Source organism: Paramisgurnus dabryanus, chromosome 22, assembly GCF_030506205.2.
Source record: "Paramisgurnus dabryanus chromosome 22, PD_genome_1.1, whole genome shotgun sequence".
Taxonomy (NCBI): domain Eukaryota; kingdom Metazoa; phylum Chordata; class Actinopteri; order Cypriniformes; family Cobitidae; genus Paramisgurnus; species Paramisgurnus dabryanus.
Window position 1 is genome coordinate 29,210,716 of NC_133358.1, and position 16,999 is coordinate 29,227,714.

The window sequence follows — 16,999 nt, forward strand, 5'->3', positions numbered from 1 at the left end:
CGGTTCTTGCTGAAATTGTATTTTTTAAATAGAAATTGCGATTGAATGTCAAAAGTTACGGATTGTAGCTTTTTTGTTTTCTACTATCAAACAACAAACTTACTTTCTGTTTCTTCTTAATGTTCTCTTGGTTTCTCAGCCTGTAGGAACTCCACCGGGCTCGGCTAAACTAATGCAGTCGTCTGCTGCCTCTCGCCTGCGACACCTGCAGCAGAGCAGTCTGGAGCGCAAGAGCAGAAAACAACAGGAGGAGTTTCCTAAACTTCAACAGGGTCAGCAGCAGGTATTTCACTTCTAACAGAACCTGCTATCGTGTCTGACCGGCGTTCTCATTGACTTCACCTCTCTTCCACGCTGTGTTGACTCCAGAGACTGTACTGTCTGTTTCAGAGATTCACATTATTGTTTTCTGCACAGATGTGAAGTGTTTTACAATGTGCAGTGGGGTTCATTAGACACAGATCGCATTACATTCACAGATTTCAATTACAGATTTTTCTCTTTCACTCCACGTACATTTTTCTTCCAGGACAACAGCTCAAGCGTATTAGTGCCAGTCTACCATATAAGGTATTAGCCAAAGGAAATAAAAACATGACACTGGATTCACAACATATCTTACTTCTGTTAAATAATGTATCTCAGTGGATTTAAAAAAAAAGAATTTATTTTAACCATCAAAAATGTTGTGACACTTAAGTGTTTTTGGTCAGATTGTAGTCAGAATGAATGCAAGCTCACAAATTCATGCCTAGATATTAATACCTATTCAGCTATTCATTCACATTATCCAATAGCCCAATCAACCTAGTGACCTTAACAGAAATGCAAAGAGTTGGATCAAGTTGTTATACTTTGATAATTTATTTGAAATATCAATTCCTTCTCGGTTAAATCATGAATATTAAAATCGGACTTTTTCCATGTTTACCATTAACCTAGGAAATGTGAACAAGAACAACCCAGTAACTTAGTTTTGGTAAACCATTCTCTGCAAAAAATAGGTTATTAAAATTTGGCTCCCCTTGTGATGTCAGAAGGGGATTTTATAGTAAAACCACCCCTTAATCTGCACTATCCAACCATAACATTGCCATTTAGTGCAGAGATCAGCTCATTTGCATTTAAAATGACAAACCACAAAACTGCAAATTTTTGCTCACACCAAAAATGTCCACTTCAAGTATTAAATATGGTACATTTTGACTTATAGCTTAATTTGCATGGAGGGTCAGTTGGCATTTCTATGTTGTTCATTGCAAATATTACTAGTTTCTGCTCGTGTTGTCTTTCGGGTTAGCCTTCAGAGACCAATCATTTCTTCACACTTTATTTTTTGCTAGTCTGAGCCATCAGATTTTAATAAATATTTAAGTAGTCAAAGCCCATTTATTCAAAAGGAACCCTTTTGTTTTTCTTTATATGTGTGACGGTAGTTACAGGTAATGTGGCACACATAACCCAAAAACTAAGAATTTAATGTTTCAAAGCTTTAGTACATTCAGTCGGATAAAATGCGGACAAATCTCATGACAGCAGACAACTTTGGGCCAGATCTGGCCTGGAGTAATCTGCTGTCTTAATATATACATATACAATAGCTTGTAATGTGAAGACCCACATTTAAAACATTCAAGTGTATATTTTTTTACCATTAAAGTGCGTTGGGCAAAATTGCATTGTATCAGCCAATAGTTTGAGGTTGCGCGGGGCAATGTGTTTCCCAGACTGATGTGGTCTTTTATTCTAGTATGAAAACAGTTATTTAGGACACTATGCTGATGATAGTGGTTGAGAAAGAAGGCACTTTACCTTTTAAGAGGAAAATGCGACTGAAAAATGTATACAAGCGAGTGAACAAGAAGCGAAAGGAAGAAATGTGCTTTTTTTTAATGCAGCGTTGCACGGTGTTGTCTTATCAGTCAAGACAGCTTGCAAATTCAGCGTTCCCCTAAATGTATCCCGAAAGAAAGAGAAGAGAAAGATGGGACATTTAGTTGGAAAGAGAGGCAGAAAGATAAGGAAGAGATAAGACTGAAAGGTTTTATGCCTCTCTCTTCTTCATCTGCTCTCTCTGCCTCCCGCAGGGTTAAGCTGAAGGCTATTAGCTAACTGTACGCTTCAGATTTATCCAGCCTGCTGCAGTCTGTCTTATTCCCCTGTTATTTCACTTCAAGGGCAAATTAATGTCTCAAAAATGAAAACAGTGATTCTTTTAATTCGCAGTGACACGAGTGCAAGATAAGAGATTTTACAGACAAACCAATTTTAGGCACAGATCAACTCAAACATTTACTGAACTTTAAATGTGCACTTAACTATTAGGAGGATCTTTTGACATATAACTATATTTTCAGTTTTCAGGAATTTTCAGGAATTCGCCATTTTGCAGCCCCATGTGTCCACAGTAGGCCAAAATGACAAACTGCTTTATACAGTGCGTTTCGTCACTACGTTGTTTTAGATGACACCATGTTTGTCCTGTTTGGGCTGCCGTAGCTTCTTTTTATGCGTTTCGAAAGGGCGGGGTGCAACCATTGGTTGCAGTTTTCAATCTCACCACTAGATACCACTAAAATCTACACACAGCACCTTTAATGTATTTCTTTGCATCTATGAAATATTTTTTGATTTATTAAGAATATCTCCTGTTTCTCATACAATTAAAGAGATCAGTGATGATGTTGGCCAGCCTGTTCAGCGAACAGTGACTACAGTTTCAGTTTGTTTCTTACAGAAAGCTTTTGCACGACTTTACTTGGCATATGCATTACTTTATATTGTGTGTGTTTCAGCAGTATTCTCTGTCGTGGCAGTAAAACCCAGTTGCACACTGTTGCATTGTATAGATCAGACACTTATATCTCCTTTTGTGTAGGAAAGAAATTACTTGGAATGACGACTGCTGAGTAAATGTTTGATTTATTTAATGAAAAACTGAAGAAAGTATACAGAAAGAGAGAGATTTTGTAAGAAGCCTCATCTGTCAATCAATTGTCTTGTAGTCTGTTGTCAGGGATACCCATCATCACTCAGCCAGAGTCGTATAATAACAGAGTTACGAAACGCTTTGATCTCGCCGCCGCGCGGTCACGTGATTCATGTAACGTTCTACAGTTCCAAACCAAGCAGGGCTGTCAATCTGTTTGCATAGGTTTTCAGCTATTTTAGGTAAATATTAGCTTGTAATGGGAATTGATCACTATACTTACTGTGTTTATAACGTTTTTTTTTACTAGGGAGTGATGGAAATACAGTAAATCAGTTAATAAAGATAAACAGTTATTTGTGACCCAAATATAACTGTGGTTATCTATACCAACTACAGCAACACAGTTAACTTTTATTTTTGTACCAAAATATGGCTATATAAATGGCTATCAATCTGCTAAAAACATAATTCCTACACTTTTACTATATTAAAATCACAAAAAAGATCGCCAACGCGGTTATTTGTAACAGTGAAGCATAACAGAAACACACTAAATTCATATTTAATTGTATTTATAGTACACATTAAATGTTGATATAATTATACATGATTTTCGAGGATACATCCCTCGTATTACTTGCCAAACACAATGAAACACATAGCAGCATTGTGAAGCGTGACTTTCTTTTAAGGCATTTAGCTTGTCGCTGTTGCCCCCTAGTGTTACTCGTAATATATAAAAAAGATAAGTATAAAGTAGATGGCCACCAGTAATAAAATATTAAACCATTAAATCTATATTATTCACACATTATACACAACTCATTAAAATATAAAAATTTTACTAGTTATTATTAACGATAATCATTACCTACAGCAGAGTTCATAAAATATCACTGTTGACTATATTAATGAAATGTCCGAAAATGTAAAGAGAAACGGTAATTTCATCGATTTACCAGCAGGTGCCATTGAAATGAATGGGCTTCAGTGCTGCGTTTGGAACTATGCGTCACTACCGGTCACTACATGAAACGCTGTTACTTCCGCATTCCATTCTTACAACGGACGTCTATGTGAGTGTCGTAACTCTGTTATTATACGACTCTGCACTCAGCGTTTCTAAGGCACAGACTGAAAGAATTTAATGGACAATCACCATGGCAACCACAAGAGATGGGCAGGCAGTTCCTGTATAGCAACCACCCGAGTCTGTGATACAATTTACAAACCTCTGTTTGGGTAAAATATGGACAAAACCAACCATTGGGATTACTTTAACCAATATTGGGCTGTTTTAACACATGGTTGGGCAAACATGTAAAGTTTACTATTCAGTCATCTCACTCTGAATTTTGTATACTGCACATTTTGCAAAGGGTAGTATGTTATGTGTCAACTATCAATACTGTTTCAAAAGATGCCTTGTATTATATTCCCGTAGATATGCCTCTGATGAATGCACTTAATACACTTTAAAAAGTGTTAAACAGTTTGTAAAAAGTATCATTAACCCAAAAATTAGAAGTTTTTTGTTAATTGACTCACCTTCAGGTCATCTGAGATGTAGTTGAAATAATATAATGATGATAATATTATGACGTGTAAATGATGCTCAGTTTCTGGTACAGACTGATCGATTGGCTTCATAAGACCTTTAAATATCGTTAGGAGCTGTGGATAATTTTTTGTGTTTTTTGTTTTCGGAGACACCGCAGCACCCCAGGGTTAATTATAAAGTCAGTGCCAAACAGCCCCGGCTTTATTCCCAGGCAAGGATCTGACTAATCTGGCACGCCGTAGATTCAGACAGGCCGTCCTCTTCCAGAAAGGGGTCCGCTTGGGCTTAATAGGAGGTCTGTGCCATGAATCTGTCCGTTCAGAGCGCCGCTCTGTTGGCTGTAAAGGTGCAACACAAAAGTCTGTAAAGATTTCGTTTGAAGGGATTATTTATTCCTGAAAGGTCAAATAGTTTGAATAGTGGGTGTCATTTTCTGGCCTCGCTCTCTGGTTTGTTTGTATCTTAAGGGTTTCGAAGGTTGCTGTAGATGTTTAATAAGGTGAACAAAATCCTGCTTGTAGCTCTCGGCCCTAAACACGATGTAGGAAAAATGATTCAGCCTGCTTTTCAAAGCACAGTTAGCAGTGTTCTTGATGTTAGGACAGGGATAGATTCAAATCTTTTATTTGGCGAATAATTACTTTATCTGAGGAAAAATTATCTTGACTGTGTATCGAGTAAAAAGATTCATCATGAAGGTGAAGAAAATAAATGCTGCTAAAGATGTTGTAAATGAAACCCTGTTACATAACAGATGTCACATTGTGTCCTTATCAAGTGCGATATGACAACAAAACAAACAAGGAGTACAAAAACAGCCAATCATTTAATATTCACCGTACTATTTATTCTTAATCAATATGGTTTGACTGTGGGCGGGGCTATACCGTGATGATGTGAATTAGCATATGTTTCAACAGAAAATGAAAACTGAGCTTTTTAATAGTGTGCCTGTTCACAAGACTTTATTTTAAATCGAACACGAGTTCTGACTATCGATGTGAGGGTGTTTTCATAGCACACTAATATATCTTATACTTGCAACGAAGTGTTAATAGCATGATAAGTGTATCAGTGTTTCAGTGTTAGAGTGTTGATTGATTAACCGTTATGAATCAATAACCTCAACGTCCCTTTATGTACTGCGACTACCACTGTAACTAAAAATGAAGAAACACCGCCCCCTCATGCTCATTAGAGATATAACAACTTGAGAAATACACAAGATTAAAATGATCTCCTTTAAATCTATGCATTATTTTTTGTTACTACATCAGAAAGATTTTTAGAAAGTATTCATTTAATCTTTGTTTTTCTCTCTTTTATCCACTGACCTGTCCAAACTTGCTTGTATCTGATCCTCAGTCAACCCTTTCCTGATCCTATCATAGATCAAGGCTTTTATGTGGATATAAAGTATATGGTTTAAGATAAATATGCGTCCTATACAGTGCATTCATACAATAGGAGAAACAAAAGTAAGTAAAGATATTTATAAGATGTGTTCAACCGGTTTGAATTTATGAATAGTAAGAAATGAATAGGTTTATAATTCATATATTCAGGATATGAATAAGAACATTATATACTATGCTATAGTATGCTCAAAATGGTTTTGTCTGTGATTAAAACCTATTAATTTCAACACATTCTGTTTGTGTAAGACATTGTACATTTTTGTTTTATTATAGTAGAACCCTCCACTACTTTTTGCCTTTCTACCTCAGACTGTCCTATAAATCTCGTTTGTTGACTATCAGCCTCTTCGGTACTGTCCTGAGTGTCCCTATACGCCCCTTTTACCCTGAGATCTGATCCTATCCAAGGTGCCCACCACGTGGCGACGATGACCCTGGAAATCCAGGAGAGCCACACTAAATCACACATGGAGGCAAAACCTCTCCGAGACTAAAGCACAAGGCATCTCACAGTACTGAAGAGCTTTGACGGAGGTATGAATCTGACACTAATTTCACAATAAAGTCTCATTAAAAGCTGCTTGGACGTTACGGATCACAACCAACAGGGAACTACACTAACCTTTTCCACTGGTGGCACTTGCGCTACCAACTTTTTCAGTTACTGGCGCAAAATATGATTTGGTCGCACATATTTTTTTCAAGTTATATTAAGGCGCTCTGGATAATAATGAACAATAATGAAACTGTATTGCATACAGATATGCTTTTTATTTTACTTGCCATCTTTTAAACCACATGTTGCCTTGTTTTCTTAAACGTTGCAGTGTTTCCCACAGATCTGAAATTTACTTGGTGGTGGTAGCCGGTGAAAAGGGCAATTATTACCCACTGACAAATAATGGTCTACTATACATGTGATGTAGAACTAATAATGTGTGACACAACAAAATACTTTGATTCATTGAAAATTAATATTAATTTCACATTATATTTCATCAATCTAACCACCCCAAACTTTCTTTGCCATTAACAAAGCTGACACTGTTTGTCAAAGCACCACGAAAAGACTTACTGTTTTTGCACTGATATATGAAGCAATTAGACCCCTTTTATCAAACTCAATATAATACAAAACTATGTATAGTATATTAATAGACAGTGTAGGTCTATAGATTATAAATGTGACTGATGTTATAATGGTTATAATTTCTATTAGAAAGGCACTTTTACTGCTTCTGCTCTATCTTTCTATTTCTCTCTTGCCGATTTAAAAAGCTTAATCCACTCATTATTTCAGATTTAAAAGTCTACTTGCTGTCCCGGTGACAGACTTTACATTGCTTTGCTCGTTCAGTGCAATTGGCTTGACATTAGCATTGCTTTTTGCTACAATCTCTGTCCAAACTTAATATGGATATGGTTTTAGAAAATATATGGTTAATTAATAATAAGATTATTAAAAAAATGTGAGAAAGAAAATGCAGCGCGTGGTCGTAACAAGAACCATCGCCATAGAAACCGGTGTCATGAGCAATCCAGTCCCCCCGAGCAATTCTGCCCCCCTAGGACCCCGCGTAATTCCATTGGCTGAAAAAACTCCTCATGGGTAGCCTTTGTAGCGCCTTATTACAATTCCTTCAAAATTTCGTGATGATTTATATCGTTAGAATGTTGTTAAAATTACAATTGGTCTATTTTAAATTATCCGTTTAATATAGTAGTATATAACTGATGCTCTAGGTGGTGAGATCTACCAAATCTCGTTCTTAGATTTTTTTTAATTAGCTTAACGTGACGTACCAGCTTAGCATACAGCTATCGGGTAAAATAGCTTAACACAAACACCAGTTGCACTCACCGTAATAACGTAATGTCATTTTTTTTAATCCTGAGGTTTAAAAAAATATGTTTCACGTTCAGATAACTTAGTAATCAATAACATAAAATTGAAATGTGTTTTTGTTGTGTAAGGCAATTAATTGGGTTTTTAGGCGATTACGTGTGTCATTACGTGCTGCTCACGTGTTTGCAACATGAATATTAGTTCATTAATTATATTATTTTTGTAAGCTTTTATTTTAAAAATATTTTGTATGCTTCTATTTTGTAAAAAGTACCTAGCTTGCTACACCACTAACGCAGCTTCGATTAGCCATTAGCATCAAGATATCGCGTTGACAAGTTTTTGACCAGGCATTACTGCTAGGTACCAATTGGGGTCCTAGGGGGGCAGAATTGCTCGGGGGGACTGGATTGCTCACGACACCGGAGGCACGCTGAAACTGCACTCGAGCTTTAGCGCGGTAGCGCTCATGGACGTTTTCCGATCGACTCGGGTTATAAACACAACATTAATCAGACTTGGGACCCAAAGTAATTAAACTAGGACCTAACCGGACCCGACAGACCATTTAAAATATAAACCCGGAACCATACGAGTCCAGCGTCCTCAGTGAAGAAAGACCTCTGCTCAAGTTCAGAAACAAGGAAGACACTGCGCTTGCGTCGCGCGTCCCACCCAATTCATTGAGAAACAGCTGAGCACGCAAACGCACACTGATAAGGAGAGACACGACGTGCTTTCACGCAAAATGAAGCCAACGTGTTGATGGCTCAGAGCACGTTATAAAACGTATTCTTAAAATCCACATTTCTGTTTTAATAAATGCTCATAGTAAATCATAGCATATTGTCTAAAACATTAGGTAGCACATTTGCGACCCATTAAAAATTAGGGTCGCAACGGCAGTTCAAAAGGTCGCATATGCGACCATTTTGGTCGCAGTGTAGCTCCCTGACCAATTTATCTACTGTAAAGTAGCAAATGTCAAACTACAGTACAACTTGCATAGAAATGTAAAACACTTAAATGGTACAACAATGCTAAAAAAAATAATAAATGAGTTTTAGACACAAGCTTAAAGAAATATTTCACTTTCATAATTTACTTACCCCATGTCATCCAAGATGTTTGTCTTTCATTGTTCGTCGAGAATACAGTTTAAAATTTCGTCATTTTTGCAAAAGAAAGTACTTTTTAACCACAACTTCTCGTCTTGCACTAGCCGTGTGACGTGCCTGCACGACCTTACATATTACGTGGTCACGTCAAAAAGTGACGCATTACATATGTGAAACACACACTTGAGGACCATTTTAAACAATAAACGGACACAAAGACATGAATTCGTATTATTCCACATACTACAATGTCAGAACGCTCCTCTTTCTCCACACTTGTAAACACTAGAGCGCTAGTTTCGCATACGTCACGCGTGATCTTTCGAGGTGATTACGTAATGTCACGCTGGCGCATCACAAGGCTAGTGCAAGGAGAGAAGTTGTGGTTAAAAAGTACTTAAAATTGATGATTGTTTTGCTAGATAAGACTTTTATGCTTCGGTTGGGATCGTTTAGATCCTTTGAAGCTGCATTGAAACGGTAAACGGTTGAGGTCCACTAAAGTTCTGAAAAAAATTCTGGAATGTTTTCCTCAAAAAACATAATTTCTTCTCGACCGAACAAAGAAAGACATAAACATCTTGGATGACATGGGGGTGAGTAAATTATCTGAATTTTTTATGAAAGTGGAATATTTCTTTAAGTTGAAATATAATAGACTTTCTCTCTATTGAAATAGTGAATATCTCTAGCACAAAACTAAAAACACCCTTTTAAAAATAAAGGTGCTACATGATGCCATAGAAGAACCATTTTTGTCTAAATGCTCCCAAAAAGAATTTTTTTTAATTCAAAATTTGTAGTAAAAAGATATCTTAGATTACAAAATTTAAAGGGACACTCCACTTCCAGCTCCCCTAGAGTTAAACATTTAATTTTTACTGCTTTGGAATCCATTCAGCCGATCTCCAGGTCTGGCGCTACCACTTTTTGCATAGCTTAGCACAATCCATTGAATCTGATTAGACCATTAGCATCAAGCTAAAAAATAACCAAAATGTTTGGATATTTTTCCTATTTATAACTTGACTCTTCTGTAGTTACATTGTGTACTAAGACGCAAAAATAAAAGTTGGGATTTTCTAGGCAGATATGGCCAGAATGAGAGTATAGTTCCTAGCCAAATCTGCCTAGAAAATCCCAACTTTTAATTTTCTGTCGTGGTCAAAATTATCAATTTTTTTTTTTTTTTTTTTGCAAAAATTATTAGGAAATTATTTAAAGATCATGTTCCATGAAGATATTTTTCCATGAAGAATTTCCGACCATAAATATATAAAAACTTTATTTTTGCGAGTGGATGCAGTTGCCATGCACTTTAATTTTAAAGGCGATTTTTGAATAGTTGTATCTCGGCCAAATATTGTCCTATCCAAACCATACATCAATAGAAAGCTAATTTATTCGATGTATAAATCTAAATTTTTTTTAATTAACTCTTATTTTATGGTCCAGGGTCACTAATGGTATGAAATGAGTACCTTTCACTGAATGGTTCTTTGAGGAACCAAAATGGTTCTTCTATGACATCGAGTTCTTGTATAGCTTAGTGGTAGAGCATTGCATTAGCAGCAAAAAAGATCATTAATTCGAACCCAGAAAACACACATACTGAATTAAAATAAATAAATAAATGTATAGCTTGTAATACACTGTAAGTCGCTTTGGATAAAAGCGTAAATGCATCGCTGTGAAAAATCTTTCAAGCACCTTTATTTTTAAGAGTAAAGGAAACACTATTGACTATACACGGTTAGCAAAAATGAACCAATTAATTTATCAAGTATAAGCTAGATTTTTATACGAGATTAGCTTTTGTATTTTTATACTAAAAAAAAGATTAACTGTATCTAAAAGTCCATAATTCATGTAAATTCTTGCAATGCCCAAGATCTGATATGCATCCAATGAAATTCCCGCTGTGCAATCTGATATGTGAGAGTGAATTTACATTAAAAACACATTTTACTATACATACATGTGAAGCACTTTGTGTCACTGGACCGAACATATTAGCGCTATAATGAAAGACCAGCTGAAGGTGAATGAAACCAAGGGTTTATATACAACGGCTCCACTGCCATTGTTTTCCTCACTTTAAGAGAAGGAGGTTATGTGTATACTGTATATTATATAAAGGTTTATGCTATAGTTTGGTGGTTGTGTCCATCAGAAGCCTGGTACATACCTCATTTTCTCATTTATTGTATTAAAGATTTTATTGAACTAAAAAATAAACTCTGAGCATTGTATGATGTGTTAACATACTGCTAAATGTCCAGAATATATGTACAAAACAAACAACAGTGTAACTGTGTAGCTGTATATAATCTGTATCATGTTTATTTAGGGTATTTTTTGTAATCTTTTTTTATTTTATCTAAATACTTGCGAGAGTTCTGAACTGCATGTAGAAATCTTAAAGTCTGCATGCAGAATCTTCTCTCTGTATGTTTTGTTTACATGTGTAAGATGGATGGATTTCTGTATTTAAAGAGTTTTTAAATAAATAGAGTCCTATGTAAGTAGATGGGTCACATCAGATCCTTTTCACTGTTGTCTCAAATCTATAACAAACCATTCAACCATTCCAAACCTCGATTAAACCGAAACGCTTTTCATTACTGCAACTGATACGAATGTAAATATCTATAGACGAATTCTTGTGATCAAACGATAACAATAAAGGTGTGAATGCAATGTTGACCAATAGAAATATATCTATATGAAAATGTTATAATGCAAAAGTTGTATTAATGTCGATCAAACCTCGTCTGGTTCTGTATGTACAAGAGACTGTTGGTTTTGAATGTTCTCGTGATGTTTTGTGATTATTAAAGTGAGTATCTTATACAAATGTCTTCCATGCTATTTGTCCTCCATTTATAGATTTTTATTTGTGAACCGCCACTGTCATCCAGTATAAAACCTTTATGTTGCCAAATTTATTTAGAACAAAACATGGATTTATATGAAACAAAAACATCATATACATATAGACAAAGCCAGCTCATATACATTTACCAGAAGCATTTTAAGAATACATCGATTTCTAAGATTTTCTAAAATGTGGTTGATGATTATAAAGATAAATTTCACAGAACAAGTTTGGGTCATATTAACCTCCAAAATTAAAAGGAAATAAATAAAAAGTAATTTAAACAAACATTACAATTTCTTAATTGTCATGGAAGTAATAAAAAATAATTTATATCTAAAACTAGGTTTCCATTGTACAAAATTTATTTAGCTCACTTAGTAGAGCATTACGTTAGCAACGCAAAGGTCATGGTTTTAATCTCAGAATCACAATGTTAATATACTGTCAATTTAGATTCTGCAATAAAGAATCTGCTAAATCCTTCAAAATAAATGTAAATATTTATTTAAATATGGGGACCTCAACATATCCTGACTAAGGCTGCATAACAATTAATCGCAACTAATCGTTTGAAAAAAAATGGTTTTTGTTGACATCATATATATGTGTGTGTGTACTGTGCATAATAATTATGTAAAAATAAATACACATGCATGGATAATTTTAAGAAAAAAAGTATATATTAACTATTCATATTTATATATAATAAAAATTATATATAAACATAAAAAAATATATATGCACATGTAAATATTTCTTAAACGTATACATGCATGTGTGTGTATTTATTATATATACAGAATTATTATACAGAGTACACACACATATATGATGTAAACAAAAGCTTTTATTCTGTAAACAATTAGTTGCGATTAATCGTTATGCAGCCTTAATCCTGGCACATCCCTACAAACTGCAAAATTTTACATAAATAAGAAACTGTTCTTAATTTAGAGTTTACTTAAATATGAAAGTTGAAATAATTGTAAACTGTTTTTGGCTTCATTATTCTTTCTGGAGTTCACAGGGAGATATCCGAGGACACGGTAAGATGCTGAGCCGGTTTCCATTTGGCGCTTCGTCTGGCTCCGTCTGCTCTGATATATGGCTGATTTCTCAAATCTACACGAATGCGCGTGCACACACACACACACAAACACAGAGTCAGAATCTCCTCATGATATAGAGACATAAGAAATATTTTCTGCTTTTCAACACTCAACATAATTTACAAGCAGCATATTCAAAACACGAAGGGCATCGAAACAGATTTTACTCGCAGAACGTTAGAGCAGAAAAAGCAGATTTGCAGATAGAGACGACAGGATAGAGAAAGAGAGAGATACCTTCAGCGACAGATAAAGAGAAAGTTATACAGAAGTCGCTTCGCTGAAGGTAGAATCACAGAGCAGACGAGAAGAGCGTTTCCCTGAGCGCGCCACAAACGGCACAACATTCAGAGCTGAGAAGAAAAGCAGACAGAGATCAGGAAATAATTCAAGATGACAAAACTGATCGGAATACACACAAATCCCCACGATATCAAACAATATATCATAAAGTGCGTACAAGAGCATGCACTGCCCTAAAGATTCATTATTATTTAAAATTGGCATGTACAGTATTTTGGTACACTAATCCTAATCTTGCATACTGTTTGGGAAGGGTAGCATGCAAACCTGAAGTGCAGCACCCCATACTAACCTGTGATGATGTCCTCAATGGCTCCATCTTTGCCCTCTCGCAGAAGCGGTGACATCTGCCTGCGTTTCAGCTCTGAGATCAGATCCATCTGTGGTAACCGTGGCAACATGGGCACCTGCTTACATGAACAGAGCAGTTTCTACTTCACTTCCTGTGTTCTTTGTAGTTTAGTTGGTGTTAAGCGTTGCGTTAAGCAGTGCAAAGGTTATGTGTTTAACATGCTGATAAAAATGATATTTTTTGTATAAAGCATAAATTTCACTTTCTACCTTATGATTCATAGATATGCTGATAGGATGGTCAGATTTGGGTAAGTCTGTACTGTGGTCATTTTCTGAGATGTTTTTCTTTCGCTGCATGTTTTCTTGCTCGGCCAGCTACATGAAGTAAAAGAAGATATAAGCTGACATTGTAAATAAGAACCTATGGTACGTTTGTGCATCTTATATTTCTAATAATCAGTCTGATGTACAGTATGCTAATATCAGATTACCTTATAGGCTTTGATGAACCTTGCAAAAACTGGGAAGAAGGCGGAAGGAGGTGTGGTTTTGGGATTCTCTCCGAAATATTCAACAACTGAGTGATAGACTTCCTACAGAGAGATGGACAGAATTCAGTAACAGTATATCAAGTCAATTGCTTTTCATTTTAAAGGAGGCATATCATGAAAATCTGACTAAGTATTTGGGTCCCCAGTGCTATTATCAACCTAGAAAATGTGAAAATGAACAATCTAGTAACTTTGTTTTGGTAAACCATTCTCTGCAAAAATTACCTATGTAAACAGGTAATTGAAATTTGGCTCCCCTTGTGATGTCAGAAGGGGATACACCACCTTTTAATCTGCACAATCCAACCACAGCACTACCATTTAGATTTAAAAGGACACACCCAAAACGGCACATTTTTGCTCATACCTACAAAGTGACAATTTTAACAACAATTGATCTATGGGCTATTTTGAGCTAAGCACCAACGTTTATTTTACATCTTCAGAAAAGTCTTGTGAAATGTCCACTTTAATGCAAAGCGTTATTTGTCATATGTGATGTGATAAAGAAGTATATTTATGCTCACCTGTGAAGTTTTGCCGTCTTGGACCACACTGTCCAGCAGGTCGCTGTTTTTCGTCAGGAAGTCTGTGAGGACAACATTGTCTTTCTGTTGGTTGAACTCTTTTCGGACCATCTCCATTCCCTTCTCAAGGGAGCGCACGTCTGCTACGATGCTTTCCAGAGACACTGAGAGACCGACTCAGGTTAGTTTACATGTTTAAGATTTAGTCTTTAATTCACAGAGACAAAGCTACTCAACAATACTTTTTAGTCAATGAGTTGCAGGTAAGTGCTTTGCTCAATGGGAACAGTCAGTGGTGGAAGAATAACCCTTTGGTAGTCTACATATAAGTTAAGTCTATGACTGATATAACAGAGATATAACTAGTCAAGCATGTTTTAGTAAATGTGTTTGCGAATGAGCTTAAACTCACCCAGTGCAGCTTTATCCAGAAACTGTAGCTCAGTGTGAAAGTTTTGGAGATGTGGATATTTCTCTTGTATGATGCCGACGATGAAGTGAAGTAGCGTCTGTTTTCGATCAGTGGATTTTGTGTCCAGAAGCTGAGAGCCAAAATTTTCATAAATGCCTTTTTATATAACTAAAAATATGATGCGTGATCACAAAATCAATCATAAGTACATTGTAGCACAGGTATATTTGTAGCAATAGCCAACAATACATTGTATGGGTCAATAGTATTGATTTTTTTTAACGCCAAAAATCGTTAGGATATAAATTAAAGATCATGTTTCCTAAAGGTATTTTGTACATTTCCTTTCGTAAATATATAAAAATATATTTATCATTAATAATGTGTGTGTCTAAGGACTTGAAAGCTAATTTTCTCAATATTTTGCACCCTCAGTTTCCAGATTTTCTCGGCGAAATATTGTCCTATCCTAACAAACCATACATCAGTGGAAAGCTTATTTATTCAGCTTTCATGATGTATAAATCTTAATTAAAAAAAAATATGATGTGGTTTTGTGGTCTAGGGTCACATATGTAAAATTGCAAACATTTTATCAAGACTAACTTTACACATTGTCTACTTAAAATTCTCTAAAACACAATGTGTGCACTATAAAAAAATTGGCAGATTTTGGGGATCTATAGTGGTTGTCATGGTTACCTATCAATGCCGATAATCAATTAATTGGTCACAACACTCATCGATATGATATAAAATGGTCTCTCTCACCAGGTCAAGACTTTGGAGTCGAAACCCATAGGCCGAGCCTCGTTTCCCACTGTTCATATAATTCCCAAATGCAAGGATGATCTAGAAAAATGTTTTTATTTTTGAAATTAGTATACATCATAAGACTAACTAATTTAATATGAACTGCATGAATGTTGATTCTCTTTACCTCCAAAATCTTCTTGAGTTTGCTGGAGGACTTGATTGACATTGACGCAGCGATTATTGCATTTAATTGCTGTAAAATATTTGTAAAGGAATGCAAGAAACACAGAAGATGTAAGTGATGAAAATTAAAAAGAAAAGTCAGGGTAAGATTCCAGAGTCAGTTTTTGCACTGATGGAGGTTTATTAAGTGACCGTACTGACCGGCTGCAGAAGTTGGATGCTCTCGCTGAAATTGCCCATGAATGTCAAAGTGCTGATTCTCTGTGAGAGACGTGGGATTTTATTAAAAGCCACCATGAATCTGTCTTCCTCCGACAGCTCCGCCAGTGGCCGTCCCTCACGTTCAAAATTCTGAATCATCTTCAACTCATAATCAGATGGGATGAAACGCTCCAACTGCTCCAGAAAATCTGAGTTTAACAAATTAAGATTACACCTGCAGAGAGAGAGAGAGAATTAGAGAACTCTATAGTAAAAAATTTTAATATTGAGATGATATATTAAGAGATGCTAGATTTTGGAGCATACGTTTTAATTGCATCACAGATCTGAGTGCCGCTCATGCCTCCTCTCCGCAGTGTGATGGCAAGATTTTTGGCCCTGTTGGGCTCCAGTATTGAGATTTTACTCGATGCTTTTTGTGCCACTTTTATCTTTATAGTTCCAACATCAACAGGGGCGGACTGAGCTTTGGTCTTAAACATCTCCTCAAAAACTTCCATGTTCAGTTCCTGCAGAGAGAGCAGAAGGGTTTTGTGTCAACCGCATACATTATGGTGATGTATGATGAGCTAAAAACAACTGCAAAGATTTCATTCCCAAACTACAGTGACAGTCACTTACTGGGTTGCAAATATTATCACGTTAAGCTTTCAGGGCACAAACTGTCTCTTAAATCTCAGGACTTTTTGTTTTACTGTAGATGTTTATAGACTCAAAAGTATAAGCTATTGATACTTACACTGTACAGCTCAGTGGTAGAGCATTGCGTTAGCAGCCCAAAAGGCTTTGGGTTCGAACCCAGGGAACACACATACTGATAAAAATGAATATCTTGTAATGCACTTTAAGTCGCTTTGGATACAAGCGTACGCCAATTGCATAAATG

General features: G+C 35.9%; 2 protein-coding genes across 7 annotated transcripts in view; one reads left to right on the top strand and one right to left on the bottom strand.

Annotated features, from left to right (window-relative positions):
- The window catches only part of srcin1b (SRC kinase signaling inhibitor 1b), a 55,271-nt gene extending 45,191 nt beyond the window's left edge, over positions 1-10,080 (top strand). For 2 of the 3 annotated variants that reach the window (XM_065258713.1, XM_065258714.1), the window contains 2 exons: positions 140-283; positions 6,320-10,080. In XM_065258713.1, the coding sequence (XP_065114785.1) occupies positions 140-283; positions 6,320-6,343 (168 nt within the window). In that variant the 3' untranslated portion in view covers positions 6,344-10,080. Of the gene's footprint in view, positions 1-139 lie in introns of all 3 variants that reach the window. The other variant, XM_065258716.1, reaches the window with a different exon arrangement.
- A 129-nt stretch (positions 10,081-10,209) lies between these two features.
- fmnl1b (formin-like 1b) overlaps positions 10,210-16,999 on the bottom strand; it is a 29,746-nt gene continuing 22,956 nt past the window's right edge. The window contains exons 18-28 of one of the 4 annotated variants that reach the window (XM_065258720.1): positions 16,420-16,622; positions 16,093-16,327; positions 15,893-15,961; positions 15,724-15,804; positions 14,953-15,082; positions 14,541-14,704; positions 13,954-14,055; positions 13,730-13,837; positions 13,461-13,575; positions 13,103-13,218; positions 10,210-12,878 (exon numbers count right to left, since the gene is read on the bottom strand). In XM_065258720.1, the coding sequence (XP_065114792.1) occupies positions 13,127-13,218; positions 13,461-13,575; positions 13,730-13,837; positions 13,954-14,055; positions 14,541-14,704; positions 14,953-15,082; positions 15,724-15,804; positions 15,893-15,961; positions 16,093-16,327; positions 16,420-16,622 (1,299 nt within the window). In that variant the 3' untranslated portion in view covers positions 10,210-12,878; positions 13,103-13,126. Of the gene's footprint in view, positions 12,879-13,102; positions 13,219-13,460; positions 13,579-13,729; positions 13,838-13,953; positions 14,056-14,540; positions 14,705-14,952; positions 15,083-15,723; positions 15,805-15,892; positions 15,962-16,092; positions 16,328-16,419; positions 16,623-16,999 lie in introns of all 4 variants that reach the window. The other 3 variants (XM_065258719.1, XM_065258718.1, XM_065258717.1) reach the window with 3 other exon arrangements.